The 19,613-nt window shown below is 37.4% G+C and overlaps 1 protein-coding gene across 2 annotated transcripts in view; it reads right to left on the bottom strand.

Annotated features, from left to right (window-relative positions):
- Positions 1-3,478: 3,478 nt before the first annotated feature.
- LOC308631964 (contactin-associated protein-like 3) overlaps positions 3,479-19,613 on the bottom strand; it is a gene marked incomplete at its 3' end in the record, with an annotated part of 203,915 nt that continues 187,780 nt past the window's right edge. For both annotated transcript variants that reach the window (XM_081263514.1, XM_081263513.1), the window contains 6 exons: positions 15,555-15,779; positions 14,218-14,351; positions 13,292-13,379; positions 7,356-7,583; positions 7,166-7,237; positions 3,479-3,600 (listed from right to left, as the gene is read on the bottom strand). In XM_081263514.1, coding sequence (XP_081119640.1) covers positions 3,479-3,600; positions 7,166-7,237; positions 7,356-7,583; positions 13,292-13,379; positions 14,218-14,351; positions 15,555-15,779 — 869 coding nt within the window. The remainder of the gene's footprint in view (positions 3,601-7,165; positions 7,238-7,355; positions 7,584-13,291; positions 13,380-14,217; positions 14,352-15,554; positions 15,780-19,613) is intronic.

Genomic DNA, 19,613 nt, shown 5'->3' on the forward strand with positions numbered 1-19,613 from the left:
AATATTCAACTAAACAGAAAATATTAGAAAATAATTGTGAAACTGGGAAAAAAGTGTTCATTTGATTATTTTCCAACTTCAAGAATATTTTAATGATCCATTTGTGTCAATTATAGTGTAGATTCCAGAATAACCCAAAGGGGCATTTGTTTGCTTCTATGATGAAAGTAATATTTTATTTTTTAAAAAAATCAAGATCAATTTTCCATTAAATGTTTGTTTTTTCAAAAGATGTGAACAGAGATCCAGAAGCACTGGTCAGTCTAGGCAAATGGAATGTCAAGTAATGGAATCGGTTTCTCCACTCGGCTCAGCAATGCTGAGAAGGCCGGGAGATGGCTCTATCCTTAGTGGCATCAAGAGCGAGGATGAGCCAGGAGTTTCATAAAAGTATGACAGCTCAATGGTATTGTCCCCTTGGCGAAGTGACTCTCACCCTTTGTGTTTGCTTCCTCATCTCTACAGCTGACCCAGCAGGGAAAATAAATCTTATGTATGTGCCCACGATTTACCCCACGTCTCTATTACTATGAAGGATCAGAGCAAACTGGAGAAATATTTTAATTCAAGCCATTTGACCCTTCACAGAAATAGAAACATGATGTAGACTCGGTCATTTATCAGCAATAACCACAATCAAAAGAGGTTAAGTTCATGCTTAAAGTGATGGTACTTAGAAAATGATGAAGAATTGGAATGATTTCCTACAGTGAATTTGGGCCACAGTGTCAAGATGAGACCATTTGCCAATGTCACCATTTTCCAGGCAATTGGTCAATGTCATATTAACCACTCTAGTTTTAATATTAGAAGTTTGAAGTTCTTAAGAGTCAAAAAACTTCAGCCTTTTCAGATAAAGAATGTTAGTTATGCTATTTTCTTTTTATGAGAACAAAATATGGGCAATCATTACACTGTTAGTTTTATACATAGAAGGGTGCTACTTGCAACTAAACTCTATATAATTAGAGTAGTTTTCGCTTTTAGTGACTCATTTCTCTGCAACAACATAAAAAAGTACTCCATCTGTATTTTAGTCAATTGATGACTGCTCTTGGCAGAAGGTGAAATATATACATTCATACATATATACTTCTAGTAATCAGTAAAGATTTATCTTTTCTCTACTTTTTGTTTAAGAATTTAGAATGAAAATTTTACCAGATGATAAATATCAGATCATAAAAAGGTAAACAGGTCTTGCTAATCTCAAAATATACAAGGAATATAAGCTAATGCTCAAACTATTACAAACTGCATTTATCTGCACGTTTTAAATAAACTGGGGGGGGGAGTCACATTTTCATAATTTCAATTTCACACAACTTCCCTTACAATAATTTTATTTTACTCCAAAAGTGAATTTATTTTCAAATGAAAAGATAAAGTCCAAAAATCAGTACAGAAGATTGACAGTGGATGATATATCAATGCACTTTTTCTGTCTTGCAAGAAACACCGAGAACAGTGGTTTATGGTGTTTTACTCTCTGCAATTAGATAAAATACCAACTACCCAAATCTGTGATGTAAAATGTGTGTGTAAAAATTTCAGTGATTACATGATGTCTATGCCAACTTACAAATGCACTTTATCTTTGTTGAATCTTTCTTCACCCTGCAGAGATCTTTGAGATACAGCAAAACTCAAAAAAACATTTATCATTCACACAAGTGTGTTTCCTACATGTTACTGTAGAAATAAAAGATATTTTGTCATTCACTTAAACATCAGTAGAGACGAGGTACTCTGGGAAGAACTCCTATGCTGGGAGCAGACCTCAGAGAGTACCTGTAGTAATCCTTTCAAAACTGAAACAAATAAGATGGGAATTCAGTTATGTAGTAGTCGGGCTAAAGTGGCATATTTCCAGCTGGTCCTGGTGTGGACAAACTCCATGATCTAATTAGTCCTTGCAGGCAACTGGCATCTGGGTTCCGGAGACTGTAGCATCACTATTCTTATATAAGTGGTTTATTTAAACCAGTGGTAGTTCCATGTGGCTACCAAATAACCACTATCTCAATACTCGTTCCTGGAACTATTAGTTCCAATCTTCTGCTATCTTGGTGTGTGTATAAACTCAAATGAGACACATTTCAGTACTTAGTAGCATATATTCAATTTGGTATGATCTATTAAAAATCTGGCTTCATGATCATAAACCTGTGATTAGAAGAGCAGATTTAATATAGAGCCTATAAATTCTGTCTTTCCTTGGAGCAAGTAGCCTTCATCTTATATTTCAAAAGCAACTGGACAAGAGGATACTATACAATGATATTTATGCTTAGAGCAATTGAATATTTGAAAAAGAAATTGCAGCTGATTTTCCTAATAAATTGAAAGATATTCAATAAAAATTCAGGAAATCAGACATATCAGTAACAATGTTTAGAAAGAGAAATATAGAGCTGAGGGACCTGGTGTTTGATCCCCAGCACTGTCCCCACCCCTCCACCCCCCCCAAATAAAAAGAAAAAGAAAAAAGAGAAATATAAATATAGAATGATAAAAAAACTGACATAATTTCTCAATTTGGGGGGGGGGGAATAAGTTTAAAATATGTTTCCTTCAGGTATTGATATAAATAAAGAATAAATCTTTTTCAGTATAAGAAGTAGTATTTATGTCATCATAAATTTAGTTAAAAGCATGATCACAATTTACAAAAACTATAATTACAGATTACAAAGAAAATAGGCAGACTCTAATTGACATTCTGTTTGCATCTTGTTACCTATCAATTTTCTGTTCCATTACAAAATTCAATATTAAAATTTTATCACCAACACTCCATATTGATTTCAACATTAAAATATCAAAATGATTAAAAACAGTCAATTAGAAAAAGCAATACACCAAAAATAACATTTCCAGGTCTCTCTTGCATTGCATTGACCATCGGATAAGGAAATCAAACACGCCATTAACTTTTTAGCAGGCCCTTGGCACTGGATTGCAGGACTATGGAAATGCTGGTGAAGTAATCAAAGAAGCATTTCCTATCCAAAAAAAAAATATCAGCAGGGAACAGGAACGGGATCCCAGATAAGCTTCTGAGCAATAAAGAACATTAGAGTTTGACTTTGTCTCTTACATGTGAATGAAACTTCTCTCCCATTCTCTAAGTAGGACCAGAGCCTCATGGCCATTTTTTCAGCTAAAATCCACAATTATTACACAAATTAAATTTCTGTGTTGGAAGAGAGCATTCCTTCTGGGGCAAACTACTCCACCATGATGAATGAGGATTCCTCCTTCACTGTCCTATAAATTGCACTGGAGGGAGGTGTCCACCCAGGCAGAACGGGCCTCCCAGCACCCCAGGTCCTCAGCAGGTGATTAGCACTGGCCCACCCACAGGGATGACCAGATCAGGACGGTCCACAGTCGATGGGGTAGATCAGCCCACTGCCAACCAGAAGACATTATCTCTCAGGACTGTGTCTTGACACGTGCACTTCGCTGAATGGTCCTAGCACTCTTCATCTTTTGAGACTTTTGATTCATTTTCTTTACGTAACTTTTTCTGCTGGTAAATGCATATGGCTATAGCAGAGATGCAGAGCAAAATAAATATCACAACTGCTATCACACCTGGGGTAGGGGAGAAGACAGAAGAACACCAAGTCAGAATATAAATGGCGATTTTTGCCTTAATTGGGGGCTTTGCTCACATCACTGCCTTATAAGATAGGTTACAACAAACCATCTACTATATCATAAGTTGGGACCATCAAGCCTCAGGAATTTTAAGGTCCAGTGGTTTTATAACATTTGGTATGTCTGAGTCTCCATGACTTTTGGATATAGTTGGGGTAGTCCTTTTCCCTAAAGGCCTGTGATTGAAATTCAGCTTTTGTGCTTAAAAACAGAAACAGGAATTGGGAAGCTGGGGCGGGAAGATCACAAGTTCAAATCCAGTCTCAGCAAATTAGTGAGGCCCTAAGCAACTTCGAGAGACCCTGTCTCTAAATAAAAAATTTAAAAGGCTGGAGATGCTGCTTAGTGATTAAGTACCCCTGGGTTCAATCCTTGGTTCCGAAACAAACAAACAAACAACAAAAACAAATATACACAAGGCTCTGAGACGAAGTTTTAAATTATCTTAAAAGTATAGGGGCTGGGTTGTTGCTCAGTGATAGAGTGCTTGCCTTGCATGTGTGAGACCCTGGGTTCAAACCTCAGCACTAAATAAAATAAATGAATAAAATAAAGCTAAAAAAAAAAAAGAGGTTACTACTACTAAAAAAAAAAAAAAGTATAGTATGTTTAGTACCATCCTAGAATAACTAAGTAGATACATTTTCATTAAATTGTTTTATATCTTTGTAAATTTGTTTTGATGATAGAGATCAAATCCAGGGCCTAGCACCCTACCACTGAGCTATCTCCCCAACTCCAAAATACTTTAATGACAACATAATTTTGAAATGCAGTAGTGTAACATATATGTGATCAATCCCTGTCGCCAAAAATATTGCAGGGATACTTATTAAGTTTATTTTTGTGGAATGTGGACTATTTGAAAGAACCAGGTGTAAATGTTCTAAAATATTGAGACCATTAGCTATGCCATGGTTCTCAACCCGAAATCATGCTGAATCAGAATACCTGAGAGGAAGACCTGGTGCCTCCTTCTAGTTTAAGGCTGTAATTCAGAGCCAGAGTGCTAACGCACCCCCAAGAAAGCTAGCTGTACAGCAGTCATATTCGTGAAGAATGAAAGTCAAATCTATGCTACACCAAAAAACTATGCATAAAGCCATGCTTGGACTGTCCACATTGTAAGTGTAAGACAAAAGGTATGAATTTGTATCTCCAGCTGGTGACTGTTAGAATATGAAGACTATGTCTGTGAAGAGTCTTTGTGAATATTAAATGAAATAAAGTGTATAAAACAATTAATTAAAGTCTAGGTATGGTATAGTCATGGTACTTTCAGTAATGAAAATTATTATTAGCTTTAAAAATCATAGTAATTTCATAAAATTATATTTCTAATTCAATGACTAATGGTTACTTGAATATTTCTTTTATTATACTAGCAAGTATTTCAGAGGATCAGGTTGAAATAATAGTAAAAAACAAACACTTGATTTAGTAATAAATAGACATAACAGAAAAATTCTCTAAATCTTATCTCTTATGCAAATTATGACAATAAAATATGAGAAAGAAATAGGGCTGAAGTATGTATATGAGGAGAATAAAATAAATTATTGAAAAAAAAAAAAACAAAGACCAGGGGAATCCTTCTGCGCATTCTCCTTCTTCCCCTTCCCTCCTTCAAGAGCTCATCAGAGTTTCTCACGACAGCCCAAGAGCCCTGTACGATTTATTGTTGAACAGCAGAGAATCTTGCCAGTGATTTTTTACAGAAAATCTTACAGTGATGTTTGACCAAAAGCAATAAAATTCCAAAAGTAAGTTTTTGTTGTTGTTGTTATCGTTGTTCTGTTTTCAATTTGCTGACTACCTCTAGCTCTTCAAGAAGGTCAGAGGCTAAGTCTGACATTTTGCAAACACTTGTAGGACTTGGGATCCTGTTCTGGAATGTTGAACATCTTTAAATTGCTTTTGTATTGCAATGAAAAATTGTCTCCCCCCCAAAAAAAATCAGGATTTATTAAGGATTGTATTTGATTTAAAATCTAAGATAAAAGTAGTCTGTTTAGATATGCATTCTTGACTACCTTCTCACATAAAACTGTGTAAAACTGCTTTTTCCTCATTGGGTCATGTATTATTATTTTATACCTCACTGATTTCAAAGAGAAAAATAACCAAGAGAGTGACAAATGTCAATACACGAAAAAAGATATTTAGTCAGGTTTTCATAATGTCTGAATTGCTTTGTTTTCTATCATTTTAGAGGAAAAAAGTTTGCTTTGTATGTACTATGAAGTCTATACAACAAGAAAACAAACAATATTTCAATAACCATTAATTAATTAGTGAGGAAATATGAAATCTTATTTTTTCACACCAGCTCTAATAAATTATATTTCAAGAAAATGAAACATTGTTTTCATTGCCAAAAAGATATGTTAGGTTGTATTCAATTTTCCCTTCAATGAAAAATAACCTATCAGACTAACTGGAAAGGACAATCAAAAATGAAATAAACCATGGCTCTTGCTGTACCACACTGAGAATGTACGAGATGACACTGAAATGCACAATTAAAAAAAATGCACTTGAAGTAATGTTAAGCATATTTAAATTTTTAAAAGTTTCTTTTAAAAAATCAAATAACAACTGAAACATCTAAATCATGCAAATTGCCTTTTTTTTAAGTGTCATAACACATGTGCTCTGATCATTATTTGGCTTTTGACTTAGGTTTTTGTGGCTTTGAATATAATTACTTGGGGCAATGTCTTGCTCTAATAGCTATATCAGATCTATGCCGTTTCTTTCTTTCTTTCTTTCTTTCTTTCTTTCTTTCTTTCTTTCTTTCTTTCTTTCTTTCTTTCTCTCTCTCTCTCTCTCTCTCTCTCTCTCTCTCTCTCTCTTTCTTTCTTTCTTTCCTTCTATCTTTCTTTCTTTCTTTCCTTCTATCTATCTTTCTATCTATCTCTCCCTCCCTCCCTCCCTCCCTCCTATATATCCCTCACATCCTAGGGAATACAGCTATTTACGAAATAAGAAATTTTCATTATTTTGTAACTTTCTTTTATTTTCCCTCGGACTGTGGATGGAACCTGGAGGCCCCCTTACCCCTGAGCTACATCACCAGCCCTTTTATTTTGAGGCAGGGTCTTGCTCAGTTGCCCAGGCTGGCCTCGAACCTGCCATCCTCCTGCCTCAGCCTCCCAAGTAGCTGAAATCTGGGAGCGCCACCACGCCAGACTTTATCTGTTCTTTAAAAATCCTGTTTTCAGTGGAATCCTCACAGAAGCACCCCCCCCACCCGCCCCCAGCTTAAATCGGTGAACATCAACTCAGAAAACCCACAAGCACCCTTTCCGCTCCTGGAGTGCTGATTCTTAGCTATAATTTTCTATTAAGTTAATACTGTTAAATGGGAACAAATAATTTCTAAAATTTAAAAAGGTTTTTTTTTGTTTTTTTTTTTTGTTTTTTTTTTTGTTTTGTTTTGTTTTTTTTTCCCAAAAGCGACAGTAATGCCGCAGACGAGTTCCTTCAGCCCCTTTACCTCCGATGACCCCAGAGTCGCTTCGGTCCGCCTTCACCAAAGGCTCTCCCTCCTCGCTGGGTTCGGAACGACCTAGGGTAGAAAAGGGGAGGCTGCCAAGGGCGTCGCAGGCCCTCTCCACCGCGCACCGCCGCGGTTCCCAGCCCGCGGGGAGGGGCAGGGGGCCACGCACCTGCGCCACCTGCGCCACCTGCGCCACCTGCGCGCCGTGGGGCCAGCTCCCGCGCTCCATCGCCGGGTCGCGCCCCCGCCGCGCAGCGGGCCCCGGCGGCCACGTGGCCGCGGACGGTGACCCGGGCCGGGCCGCCGGGGCGCAGCGCCTTCAGCGGGGCGGCGCGGCCGAAGCGCACGGCCGAGAGGCAGCCGGTGAAGCCGCGCGCCGCCGCCCGCCGCGTGTCGGGGTCCGCGCCTGGGGGCTCTGCGGGGACAAAGCGACACAGCGTTAGGACGCAGGGGCACTGGGCTGGGTAGGTGACCCCGCCGGCACAGCCGCCCCCGGCTCCGACCTGCGCCCCCTGCGCCGCCAGAGCAGGCGGCTGATGGCCATTTCCAGGGCAGAGGGCCTCTGTGGACAGCTGCGAGGGACAGCGACTCTGTGGGGGCTTCCAGGCGACGATCTGAACTCGGTTTTTAAAAACTGATCATTAAAACACATTTATCAGGGAGGCCACAGCCGGCAGCCGAGGGAGGAGTTATAGTAAACTGACTCTTGGAGACACAGAGCTCTGGAAGTTCATTTTTACTCCTTCTATTCAACTGTCATCTTTCATGATGTCCATTGGATTCGTGGCTTTTATGTCCTCTTAACAAACTGCACCTTTTATCCCCAGGCAATGCCCTCCCCCACCTTCGAGCTCACTCACTTGTTCTGACCTCACACGCATCGTGTCTGCTAGCAACTGCACTTCTGAAATTCATCAGCTGGGACTTCTCAGTGGTTTCGTTATTGTAAGAGCGTTTAACTAGATATTTATTGACCTGAATATGACAGAATTGAGGCTATTCACATTTAGAGTAACAACTTCTATTATCTGATTTGATTCATTTTATCTTACACGGTGTTTTTTAAAATTTTGTTTATTTAGTGGTGTACTATTATTATTATTATTCAGAGATTGAAGCCAGGCTTAACCACTGGGCCACATCCCCAGTCCTTTTTCTTTCTTTATTTTTTATTTAGGGACAGGGTCTCATTAAGTTGCTTACGGCCTCCCTAAGTCACTGAGGCTGCCTCAGCCTCCTGAGCCACTGGGGTTACATAGTTTCCTTCTTCTTCCTCCTTTTCTCTTTCCTGAGTTTGCGAGTTCCACGTTCCTAGCACCCACAATCAGAATCATTCTCTTGCACCATTACGTGAAAACAGATACTCTTTTCCCCAACACATTCATCCATCTCTTCGCTCACTTGCGGTCAGTAAGATGAGCCCTTGGGCATGGGCCCTTACTAGTGGTCAGGCCCCCTTCCCGGGTCCCTCCCCGTGTTACCCACCGGCCAGAGAGTGAGCCTTGGGCAGTGCTGTTTCCTCTTAGTTTTCCCTCTTTAACCCTCTTTGGTTTTACTCCTGCTTATCTCCTGACTAGAAATACCATTTCCCTTACATTTATGTATTCTTTCTTCTATTTCAAGAACCTTTGTATAAATGTATATTTTTTTTCTAAGAAAGAACTTTGACACCACTGAGATTCTACCCTTAATCAAACTTTAATCAGGCTTCTCTGAGCCATCTTCTCCACTAGCCCCATCTTTTTTTGTTTCTGAGTTGTGGAATTTAGCCAGAACCCTCCACTCTCCTTGACATCCTTGACAGTCCTCCAGGTGATTGATTAGCCCAGCGGGTCTTCATCAAGAATCCCAATAGGTCAATTTAGTAAGAATTCTCCTAACCTCTTGGTAATTTTAAACCCACCAACCCCCCGCCCCCACCTGGCTGGCTGTCAGTCTACACTTTTCCTTGCATTTTAAGCTGAGCCCAATCTCTTCACTGCAAAACCCCAGTCCAGAGTTCCTTTAGTCCTGAAGAAAGTCTGCCATTTTGTCATGTGTAAAAATATTTCTCTCTTTGACACAATATAATACAAAAAGGTTTTACAATAAATCATGGTATTTTGGACAACAATCATATAGTTTTAGGGGACCTTTTTTTCTGATGAATGGTGAATATTAACATTATACAATCATTTAATTTGAAGGTGATGGAACAGAATAGAGCTCTTCTAATTCCTCAATAAATTACTTAAGTCAATAATGATCACCAGATATACTTTAAAAAAAATATATCTGAAAGGAAGTAATCACTTTGCCTACTCTGAGTCTACCAGGCAATCACTCATTCAACAACCCAGGAAGAAACCCAAGGGTGAAACACTCCTGGCTTTTAACAAAACACTGTTAGTAACTGTTTCTCAGTAGAACACATTTTAAGTAGAACTCAACACTTAGGCAGTGACCTGAATTCTATTTTCCTTTTGCCTTGACAAGTTGACATTGTCAAAACCCTTCATTTCTGCACCTGTTAGCTAATTAGCTCTAATCAAAAATGTCTGTGGGTCACTCTGCCCCCCTCTCTCTATGGTACTCTACCTGGATTCCTTCCAATTCTCTCTTCTTTTCCATCAAACCCTGTTCTTGAATAAATTCACTTTTGCATAAATACCTGATTATGGTTTCTGATAGTACTCTAAGAAGTATATGCATTTTAGCAGAAGGAAAGACTTTGGTACAAAAGAAATGCATTTATAACTATGGAATTTGAAATATTGGCACCTGAGGAGGTAGAAAAAAAATATTTGATGTAGGGCCAGTGTCATGCCAATTAGACAGGTGTCTGCTTTCACAACAGGGTGTCATTTGTTCGAATGAAAAAAAAAATGACTACATAAGCAAGCAAATGGACAGTGTTTTACATTGTGCAATATGGTAGACACTAGCCACATGCAGCTGTTGCAATTCAAATCAATTAGAATTAAATAAAATAAAAAATTTAGTCCCTCAGTCACACTAGCCACATTTCACTTGTTAAAAAACTAGGTGTGTCTAGGAATGACTGTGTAGGTCAGCGTAGTTCACCATCACAGAAAGCTCTATTTGCTAGCCTTGGTCTTGGAGGCTCATAATTTCGAAGACCTCAAAACATCCATGATCCTCACTGACTCCCAGTTAATGTTAAGTTAGAAAATCTCAAGAGATTTCTATGGATTCTACTAAATTATTTCTAAGTTTTCCTCATTTTACAAATGATATGAAAAGGAGTTAACTTACACAATTAATCTTGGATCTTCCTTCATAAACAATGTAAAATCTCATATCTTTTTTATTTTTTTTTAGATTTCTAGTGTTTCACTCTAAAATATTGAGAAAAGTAAGTTGCCCTGGGCTCAAGTGTTTCTCTATGTTTTTGCCTGATAAACAAAGAAATGTAAGACTTGACAGCACTTTATCCAGACCACTTCTCAAATTTGTTTGGCATAAGCAATTTTGAGGGATAAGGATATCTTTCCCTATGGGATAAGGAATAAGCTTGCTTAGTGCTTGCTACAAAATCTGTAGATTCCCTAAGCTATGTGTTCCTCAGTTGCAATGCAGACCCGGCCCATCTGCAGCTTTGACCTGAATGCTTATCCCAGCTCCATAAGACTTAATACATAGGGGAAACCGTACCAATGGCTAATGTGCATGAAACTTGCTATATAAATAACAGAGCCCTTTATTTCTAACCCAGGGATCTTACATCATCTGCCAGCATCCACAAATCAATTGTAGGTTTCTTTAGTAGCTTGTGAATCAGGTAAAGAAAATCTCAGACCCAAAATACAATAACCCTTCTAAATGAGGCAAATATCATAGTATAAAAATAATATAAAGCCATAGCTCCACTGAGCTTTAAATGTTATGTGTTATGTGACATCTCCTTATAGAACTCAGAACATAATTTCCAGGATAGTTAATTACCAAAATCATTTGGCATTCTCATATCTGTGTAATTGTGATAATATGTGAGTATTTACACTGCTTTGCTTAGGGGATGGGGATGTAGTTCAGCGATAGAACACTTGTCTAGCATATTCAAGGCCCTAAGTTCAATCCCCCAGTACTTCAGGGAAAACAATTAATTAATTAATTAAAATGAAAATAAAATTTAAAAACGTATAGGCTACTGCTTTGTTTTCTGAGAGAAAATAAAAAGACATGCTCAGCTTCTACATTTCTTATTTTGTTTTGGTACATTTCTTTTTTTAAGTTTGTGGTTAAAACACACACACACAAACAGCCAAATCAAAAGGATAAAAATCCTAATTATTTGGATAAAGAATCTAACAAAAGTGACAGGTCACTTCTCCTGGATTATAGTATTTTAAGTGTTGACATTCTTTAAGACATTTCTCTGATAAAATTCAAAACTACATAGAAAATTTGACTTCAAGAGCTTACATTGAGGTGGGTGTATACTGAATTGATGTTGAGATAATTAACTTGAATGGTCTTCATTAAGCAAGAGGATTCATAAATGGGAAGATAAGAGCCAAGTGTGGTGTGGTGGTGCAGGCCTATCATCCCAGCAGCTCGGGAGGCTGGGGCAGGAGGATCGCAAGTTCAAAGGCAGCTTCCACAACTTAGTGAGGTCTAAGAGCAACTCAGCAAGACCTGTCTCTAAAATAAAATATTAAAAATGGGGCTGGGGAGGTGGCTCAGTGGTTAAGCACCCCTGGGTTCAATCCCTGGCACCAAAAAAAAAAAAAAAAAAAAAGAATTGGGAAGATAAAAACAGCATGTTAACTTTAATGAATTCTGGGCTATTTCTTGTGAAGTATGGTAAATAATAACAAGCATTATTTTATTATAATTGCTCACACACTAGCCTATGTTACTTATTAATATGTGAGTATAGTATAGGATAAGTGCAGTGACTCTCTGATTCATAAGCTGCCTCAACATCTAATTAAGTGTACATAATCCATTTTCACCAAATATTTTTCAGTGAGTGGATAAGGGAATGATTCACAGGGGCTAAGAGAATTAATAATGATGACTTACCACTGAATACTTTGAACAACTTTCTTTGGAAAATTAGTGGCTTCTTTTTTCCTCAATATGACAGTCTATCTTATTGTAAGTTAAGAGAATAAATATACTTCACATGGATCTCCAAGTTTGAATATAAAATTATATTGGCATAATTATTAAATGGTTAAACAGCAGCAAAAGACAACAAAACCAATCCCAAAGACAGCTGTCCAAATCATGAAGTGCCGCTTTAGTCTTTGATTATTATTTCACATTTGCCAGGCATCGGCACAATGAATATTCATCACTTTCTGAGGTCAGTGGCTTCAGACTCCATGCTTCATTGCTCAATTCAAACTTGCATTTTTAAACCCTAAGATATATGACTTTGAATAACATTTGAATTAACATCTTAACCCCCTGCACCTACTTATTTGGAGGGAAATAGGAATTTATGCAATTAATATTGTTTCCTAATTTGTGATTGACATATTTCTTTCCAGAAAGATTCCTTTCCTCAGTAACTATGATGTTAATTTAAAGCTAAGCTGTGCCTTTCAAATACATCCTCCCTGGGGTATCATTCTCACTTCACCTTTCCCCCTGGGTAAAGGTGGTTATGAGCACGCCTCATTGCTTTGGTTCAGTGTCATCCAGGACAGAAACATAGGCCAAGCAGGACTTGGGACTGAGTTCAAGGTGCTACCATCTGCTAAAGGAAATCAACCCTTCTTTCCTCTGCTTCAGCTCATGGGTAGTTTTATCATTGAGTGGAGGTCCCTGAGTTTAGGCTGACACTCCATGTCGGCTTTAGTAACAGTTCACTTTTTTTTTTTTTTTTTTTTGTTAGAAAAACACCATGACTCCTGCCTGATTGCCCAGGGGGAAGGTAAGTGTGGGGTGTTTTTCAGGGGACGCCTTTGCTCATCCGCCAGGCAGCACTTACTCATGGTTCTATGTGCACTCAGACAAAAGTGCCATTTGTGCCTTGATTGTCACTCACTGGGAAATTATTATTAAAATAAGACAAGGAGCTTCTTTCAGCATAACGAGTGCTTCCAGAGTGTGTGACATGACACTTACGATCTGATGTTTTTTGGGGAGAGAGATCTTTCTGCCACTTACCTAAAACCTTTCCCAACGTGAGGGATTTGATGGCGTTGAATTCTGTCCCCGAGGACAGGATGACTTGTCTCTGCGCACTCTGGTTAACCTATTAAACGCCCCGTGGGAAGCAAATGTCAAAAGGAGATACAGTTTTAATGATAAGGAAGCAGAGGAGGCCAGAAAAAAGTGATAAAAATAAGTCACTTGTAAGTGCTCAACAACGCTTAAATAATTCACCTTAAAACAACATTTAGGAGGGGAAACCGATTTTATGAACAACCTCTAACTGCCACAAGCCGCCTGCCCTCCCAGCCCCCCACTCTCTTTGCTGCTTTACTTTTCTTTATGATGTATCTGCAGTTGGCAGAATCCACAAGAGGACGGAAATCAATTATTTTAAATGTAAAAACTTATTCTCTGGAGGAGACTTGACACAGCCAAAATAATTGTAGTTTTATGTGCAGACTTAAAATATATTTTCTTTTGAATGTCAGTGACAACTGCCTGACTCTCTTCTGACTCAGGTCTATTTTCTTATTTATTCCCATTTCAATGAATATCTTGCATGCTCTCATCTTGTGTTTAAACAGCTGACCTATCTGTTCTTTTGCTATCACCTACTGAAATATTAATTAACAAATTCCACCCGTCGTCACCATGATAAACTACACATTTCCCTGCTGAATCAAGTAAAAACAAGTAAGGACATCTTGACATTTTTAAAAGGACTTAAGAGTAATAATAACTTTGACAGGATCATTGCTTAACAAACAAAACAAACTAAATACCCCTCTAAACCCTGGCTATATTTGGTTTTCTGCCTTGATCTATGGAGAACACTTGCTCATTTGTTATTGTTTATCATCAAACTTTTGCATTAGATTATCCATTCTCCGACAAACTCCTCATGGTGGTTACTGGGACCTTCAAGTTTGCTGCATTACCTCTACAGAGACCACGGCTTCCTCCCTGTCAATCTTCAGCTGGTGAAGGTGCCCATCCGCCATGTTTTTAAAATCAAAGTTAAAAGCGTCTGGATCTCGATGTCTGTCTAGCTTGTACCTGACCTGCAAACTTCCTAAAGAGGAAAATAAATGACATTTTAAATTACAATGGTATTTTACAAATATTTCAATGCAGATTCTAGAGCACTTATATTATTACTTATTTCATGCACCTTTGACTGTATTTAGCATTGACTTGAATGCACTCAACACTTGCCTCTTCTATACTAGAGGTGGCTTAAGTGCCAACCTGAGTCCAACTGTACTGTTTCTAAGTCAAGATCCAGTGCATTGATAATCACTGGTCTTCTAAATCTTTCCAAAATGAAGAAGTTTAAATTATACATATGGAAACTCAGAACTTAAATCTAAATCACAACTATATTTATCTTAGAAACTGATAAAACTGTAACACTGTATCAATATTCAGTTCCTATTATTATAACTTCTTTAATAGCACCTATTTTGATGTGTTACTGATGTGTGCATAATTAAGTTTTTATTTTGCAACCAGAGTTTCCTTATGAAGTCTTCTACCATAACCAAAGAATAGGGAAGAGAAAAGGTTTTATTAGAAGATGAGGTTTGTGTAGTTTTCAAACATACTTAGCTCTCCTACACAGATATACCCTCAGGGCTCATAACTCTTAACAACTTACGTGAAGATTCTGATTCTAGAGGATTGTCTAGAAATCAGATTTTTGTCCTAATTCACTAAATATAAAGTATGACTTCACAGTCCAACTGTGAAAGTCCTGTAATGCCCCAGCTGCCACTGGTGGAGAGATTGTCCCCTCACTGTTCTTAGGTGGATGTCATCTAACTTGCTTGTCAACCATGGATGAGATAAAGGACCATTGTATTTATCAACTGCTTAAGGAAATTGGCTTTTATATAGCTCCATGATATCATCCATATTAATGCTCTTCTACTTACTTAGAATGAGCAGGAAATAAATACCTGGCAAATATCCAAATATCTTATTTCAAACAGTCTTAGATCATCATGGAGTATTAAAGCATCCTAGCAATCGTAAGTGTAATTTCATATCAAATCTGTGAAATTGTCATTCTTGGAATGGGAAAAAGCATCTTAATTTAACCTTTAAATACTACTTTTTATGATAAGCATTATGGAGAATACTGAAAAACCAAAGTGCATCTTAGAAGCGCATGCGATTATTTGTAGTTTAAGTGCTGAAAAGACCCATATCATTATAGTCCTATTTTTCTAATTCAGTGTTTTCTCTCTTTTTTCTTCACACAAAAGATATTCACCATTGTTGGCCAGGATAATGGAAAGGTATTCCTCATAGAAAGAGCTCACATAAAGCAGTAAGCTGGGTGTCCGAGTGGTTCGGAAGCTCAGGGTGACGGTCTCTTGGGACAGTGTGACATCCCTGTGTAATGAAGAAGCAAGGGAGCTGGTGTTGTCACCTAAGGGGTGATGATCTTGAAAATCATAGGTCACTGAGGAGCCAGTTTCAAAATATGCAGAAATCTCTAGAATGAAAAGCACATTTTTGTCATGTTAACAGAATGCAAATACAAGTCTTGTTGAAAGAATGTCTCAATGTTTTATTTTATTTTGTTTACTCATATAAAGTAACAATAGCACAATCTCTTTTCTGTGTTTCTGGGTTCCCCATCTGTAGATTCAGTCAACCTTGGACTAAAAAAATTTGAAAATAAATTAATTCTGTCTGTATTGAACATGTACAGACTTTGTTCTAGACATGATTCCCTAAACAGGACAGTATAACAACTATTTAGATAGCTTTTCATTTAAAAAATGTATTTTAAAAAGAATTTAATCCTTTTATCCTGGGAGATAAAATGGCAAAATGTTTTGTTTTTTCATGTTTGAACTTTAAATTTTTTAAAAAATAAAATCTTAAGAACAAAGTAACAAATCCCAACATATAGCCCAGAATGACATTTGCTGGAGATTTCACTTAATTCTCCAAATTATCTTTAACTAAGACTTACAAATGATTAGTTCTTCTGTATAAATATATAATTTAAAGGCAGCTGCTTTGAGGTCCCAATTTTGAGGGGTGGGGGGGGTTCAGTTTTGGATTCCATTTTTTTCTTTTTTTTTTTAAATTTTTTATTGGTTGTTCACAACATTACAAAGCTCTTGACATATCATATTTCATACATTAGATTGAAGTGGGTTATGAACCCCCAATTTCCATTTTTTTCTAAGAGGTTAATTTTTACATATCTTTATTAAGATCTAAGCCTTATACCATAAAATAGACCCAGTTAAAATGTAAAATTGCCTATCTTCAGATATTCATGGACATGTGCATCCATCACTACCGTCAGTTTTAGTGCCTCTTCATCAATCCTCTCCATCCTCATCCCACCCCCCCAAAAAAAATTTCATATTCAGGTGGAATTCATTCTGTTTCTCCCCAATATCCTAACTGAGGCAATCACAAATCTATTTTCTATATTTTTAGACATTCCTATTTTGGAGATTTCATATCAATGGAATCATACACTGTGTGATCTTTACTGACTACCTTCTCTCACTTGGCACATTTTCAAGGGTTGGTCATATTATAGCATTTACAAGCACGTCATTCCTTTTTCACTGATGAATAATATTTCATTGTACCACACTTTGTTGATCAGTTCATCAGGTGATAGACATTTAGTCCGTTTCCACCTTGAGCTATTTTGAATAATACTTCCCTCAATATTCAAACTTTTGTGAGAATATACATTTTCATTTAATATATACCTAAGAGTGGAATAGCTTAATCTTATCATAACTCCATCCTTAATATTTTGAGAAACTGCCATTTTTTTCAAAACAACTGCACCATTTTACACTCCCAATAGCAATTTATGAGAGTTTGGATATCCCCACATCCTCACCAAAATGCATTATTGCCTTTCTTTAAAACTATAGCTGTTTTTGAACTATGGCTGGCAAAAAAAGAATATTTCAAAAGCATGAGTTGCTGAGAGCCATAGCCAAGTAGGAATGATGCATGGCATTTTTGGTTGAAAGGTGACCCCAGCAAGCCATTGAGATGATAATGATCATGTTAAGATGTGCATTCAATTGGAGATTAGACCCCTGCTGTCCACCTGGGCCTGCTACTTTGGAGCTCTTGCGGGACTCCCGGAGAGTTCCCATTGGTTGGGGAAGTGTGGGAGGAGGGAATTCCGGAGGAGGGATTTCCTGTTGGTGTAGTGTGTCCTGGGAGAAGGATGCGTGCGTGGCATTCGCGGGAGGTTTGGAAATAAAGCTTGTTCCTGCTTGAGTGGCTCGTGATTTGTGCCCAGCCAGACTGTGGCAGTGAGTAGAGCAGACTTTGAATATTTTCCACCAGAGGAAAAATTATAATATCTGAGGTGACTGACATTCCAATGAATCTGGTTTATCATTACATATTATATATATGTATGGAAGTGCCACGCTGCATCCCATACACACGTCCAATTGTAACGTGCCTCTGTGTGTGTGTAATTACAGCCATCCTAAGATGTGAAGTCATATCTCTTTGTGGCTTTGATTGGCATTTCTCTAACAGCTAATGTTGTCAAGCATCATCTCACGGGTTAATTGGCCATCTGTATATATTTTCTGAAGAAATATTCACAAATTCTGCCCATTGTTTGATTAGGTTATTTGTCCTTTGGATTAAGTTATTGGAGTTTTTATATAATTTGGATACCAGACCTTATAAGATAAACAACTTGCAAACATTTTCTTTTCTTCCATGATTTGGATTATATATATGACTATATCATGTGCAAATACACTTTCTGATTGAGCCATGAGAATCAGAGATGTTTTTAATTTTGAAGCCCAGGTCCTTTCTTTCTCCCACGTTTTAAGAATTCTACTGTTTCATCTTTCACATCAAGGTGTACGACACACTCAAGGTACATTCTCTGTATTGTGAGACTGAGGTCTGTTCTCACTCTTCTGCGTGTACGTGGATACCCAGTTGTCCCAGAGACCCTTTTGTCCCCACTGAGCTTCCTTAGCACTCTGAAATCCATTGACCACAGACAGGAAGGTATAACTCTGGACTCTGATCTATATGGCTAGTCTCAGGCCAGCTACTCGCTGTTTTGCTTATAATACCTCTACAGTAAGATTTGACATCAGAAAGTCTGGATGCACTAAATCTGTGCTTTCTCAATTTTGGGGGGGAGCTATTTTGAGCCCCTTTCATTTCCATATGAATTTTACCATTGACTTGTCAATTTCTAGAAAGGATCTGGCTGGGATTTTGATAGAAATTGTATCAAAAGGTAAAAGTAACACTTCCTATATTTGCACATGACTTAGTCTTTTTTTTTTTAACATAGAAAATCCTGAGGGACTTGCTGAAAATAAATCCGTAGATCAATTTAGGGAACATTAAGCCTTATTTATTTTAATTGTTATAATCCATGATTGAAGTATCTCTCTGATTATTTGTCTTTCTTTCAGATTTATGCTTTTACAGTGTACATCTTCCATTTCTTTTCTTACTGCTACATATCTTGCTTTTTGATACTATTATAAGTGAAATTGTTTTTTATTGATTTTATTTTCAGATGGTTCATAGCCTTTACACAGAAATGCAGTTGATTTTATATATTGATCTTTTATCCTGAAGCTTTTATCAACTTTTTATTTTGTAATAGTAGAATAGCTGTTAGTTACAGAAAACAGGATTTTCCATGTAAAAATGACTATATCATGTGCAAATATAGGAAGTGTTTCTTGTTCCCTCCAAATCTGGATGTATTTTACTTTACTATTGGCCTAGCTGGAACCTCTAGAACAACATGGAAGAGAAGTTGTGAGAGTACTCATATTTCTTTCTTGTTCCTGACCTTATGGAAAAACATTCCCTCTTTCACAACTGAAATGATCTTGGCTGTGGGGTTTTCACCAGACCACTGGTTAGGCTCAGAGAACTCGTCTGTTACTAATTTCTTCATTTTTTAAAATCATGGATGTGTGTGGGATGTTGTCAAATTACTTTTCCGCAGAAATTAGATGATTATGTATGTATTCTTGTTCCTTATTCCAAAATGTTATGTTGTATTATATTTATTGATTTTCAGCTATTAAAACAACTTTTTTGGATAATTGCTATTTTATCTTGGTGAATGATCAATTTTAGGCAATTTGCTTTAGTTTGGCAGTGTTTTCTTGAGGATTTTTGCATCTACATATTTAAGTGAGATTTAAGTATGTAGTTTTCTTTTGAAATCTTTGGTTTTGGTATCAGGAAAATATTGACCTTACACAATGAGTTGGGAAACACACACACACACACACACACACACACACTCTCTCTCTCTCTCTCTCTCTCT

The sequence above is a fragment of the Spermophilus citellus genome (assembly GCF_964194105.1).
Source record: "Spermophilus citellus genome assembly, chromosome: 12".
NCBI lineage: Eukaryota > Metazoa > Chordata > Mammalia > Rodentia > Sciuridae > Spermophilus > Spermophilus citellus.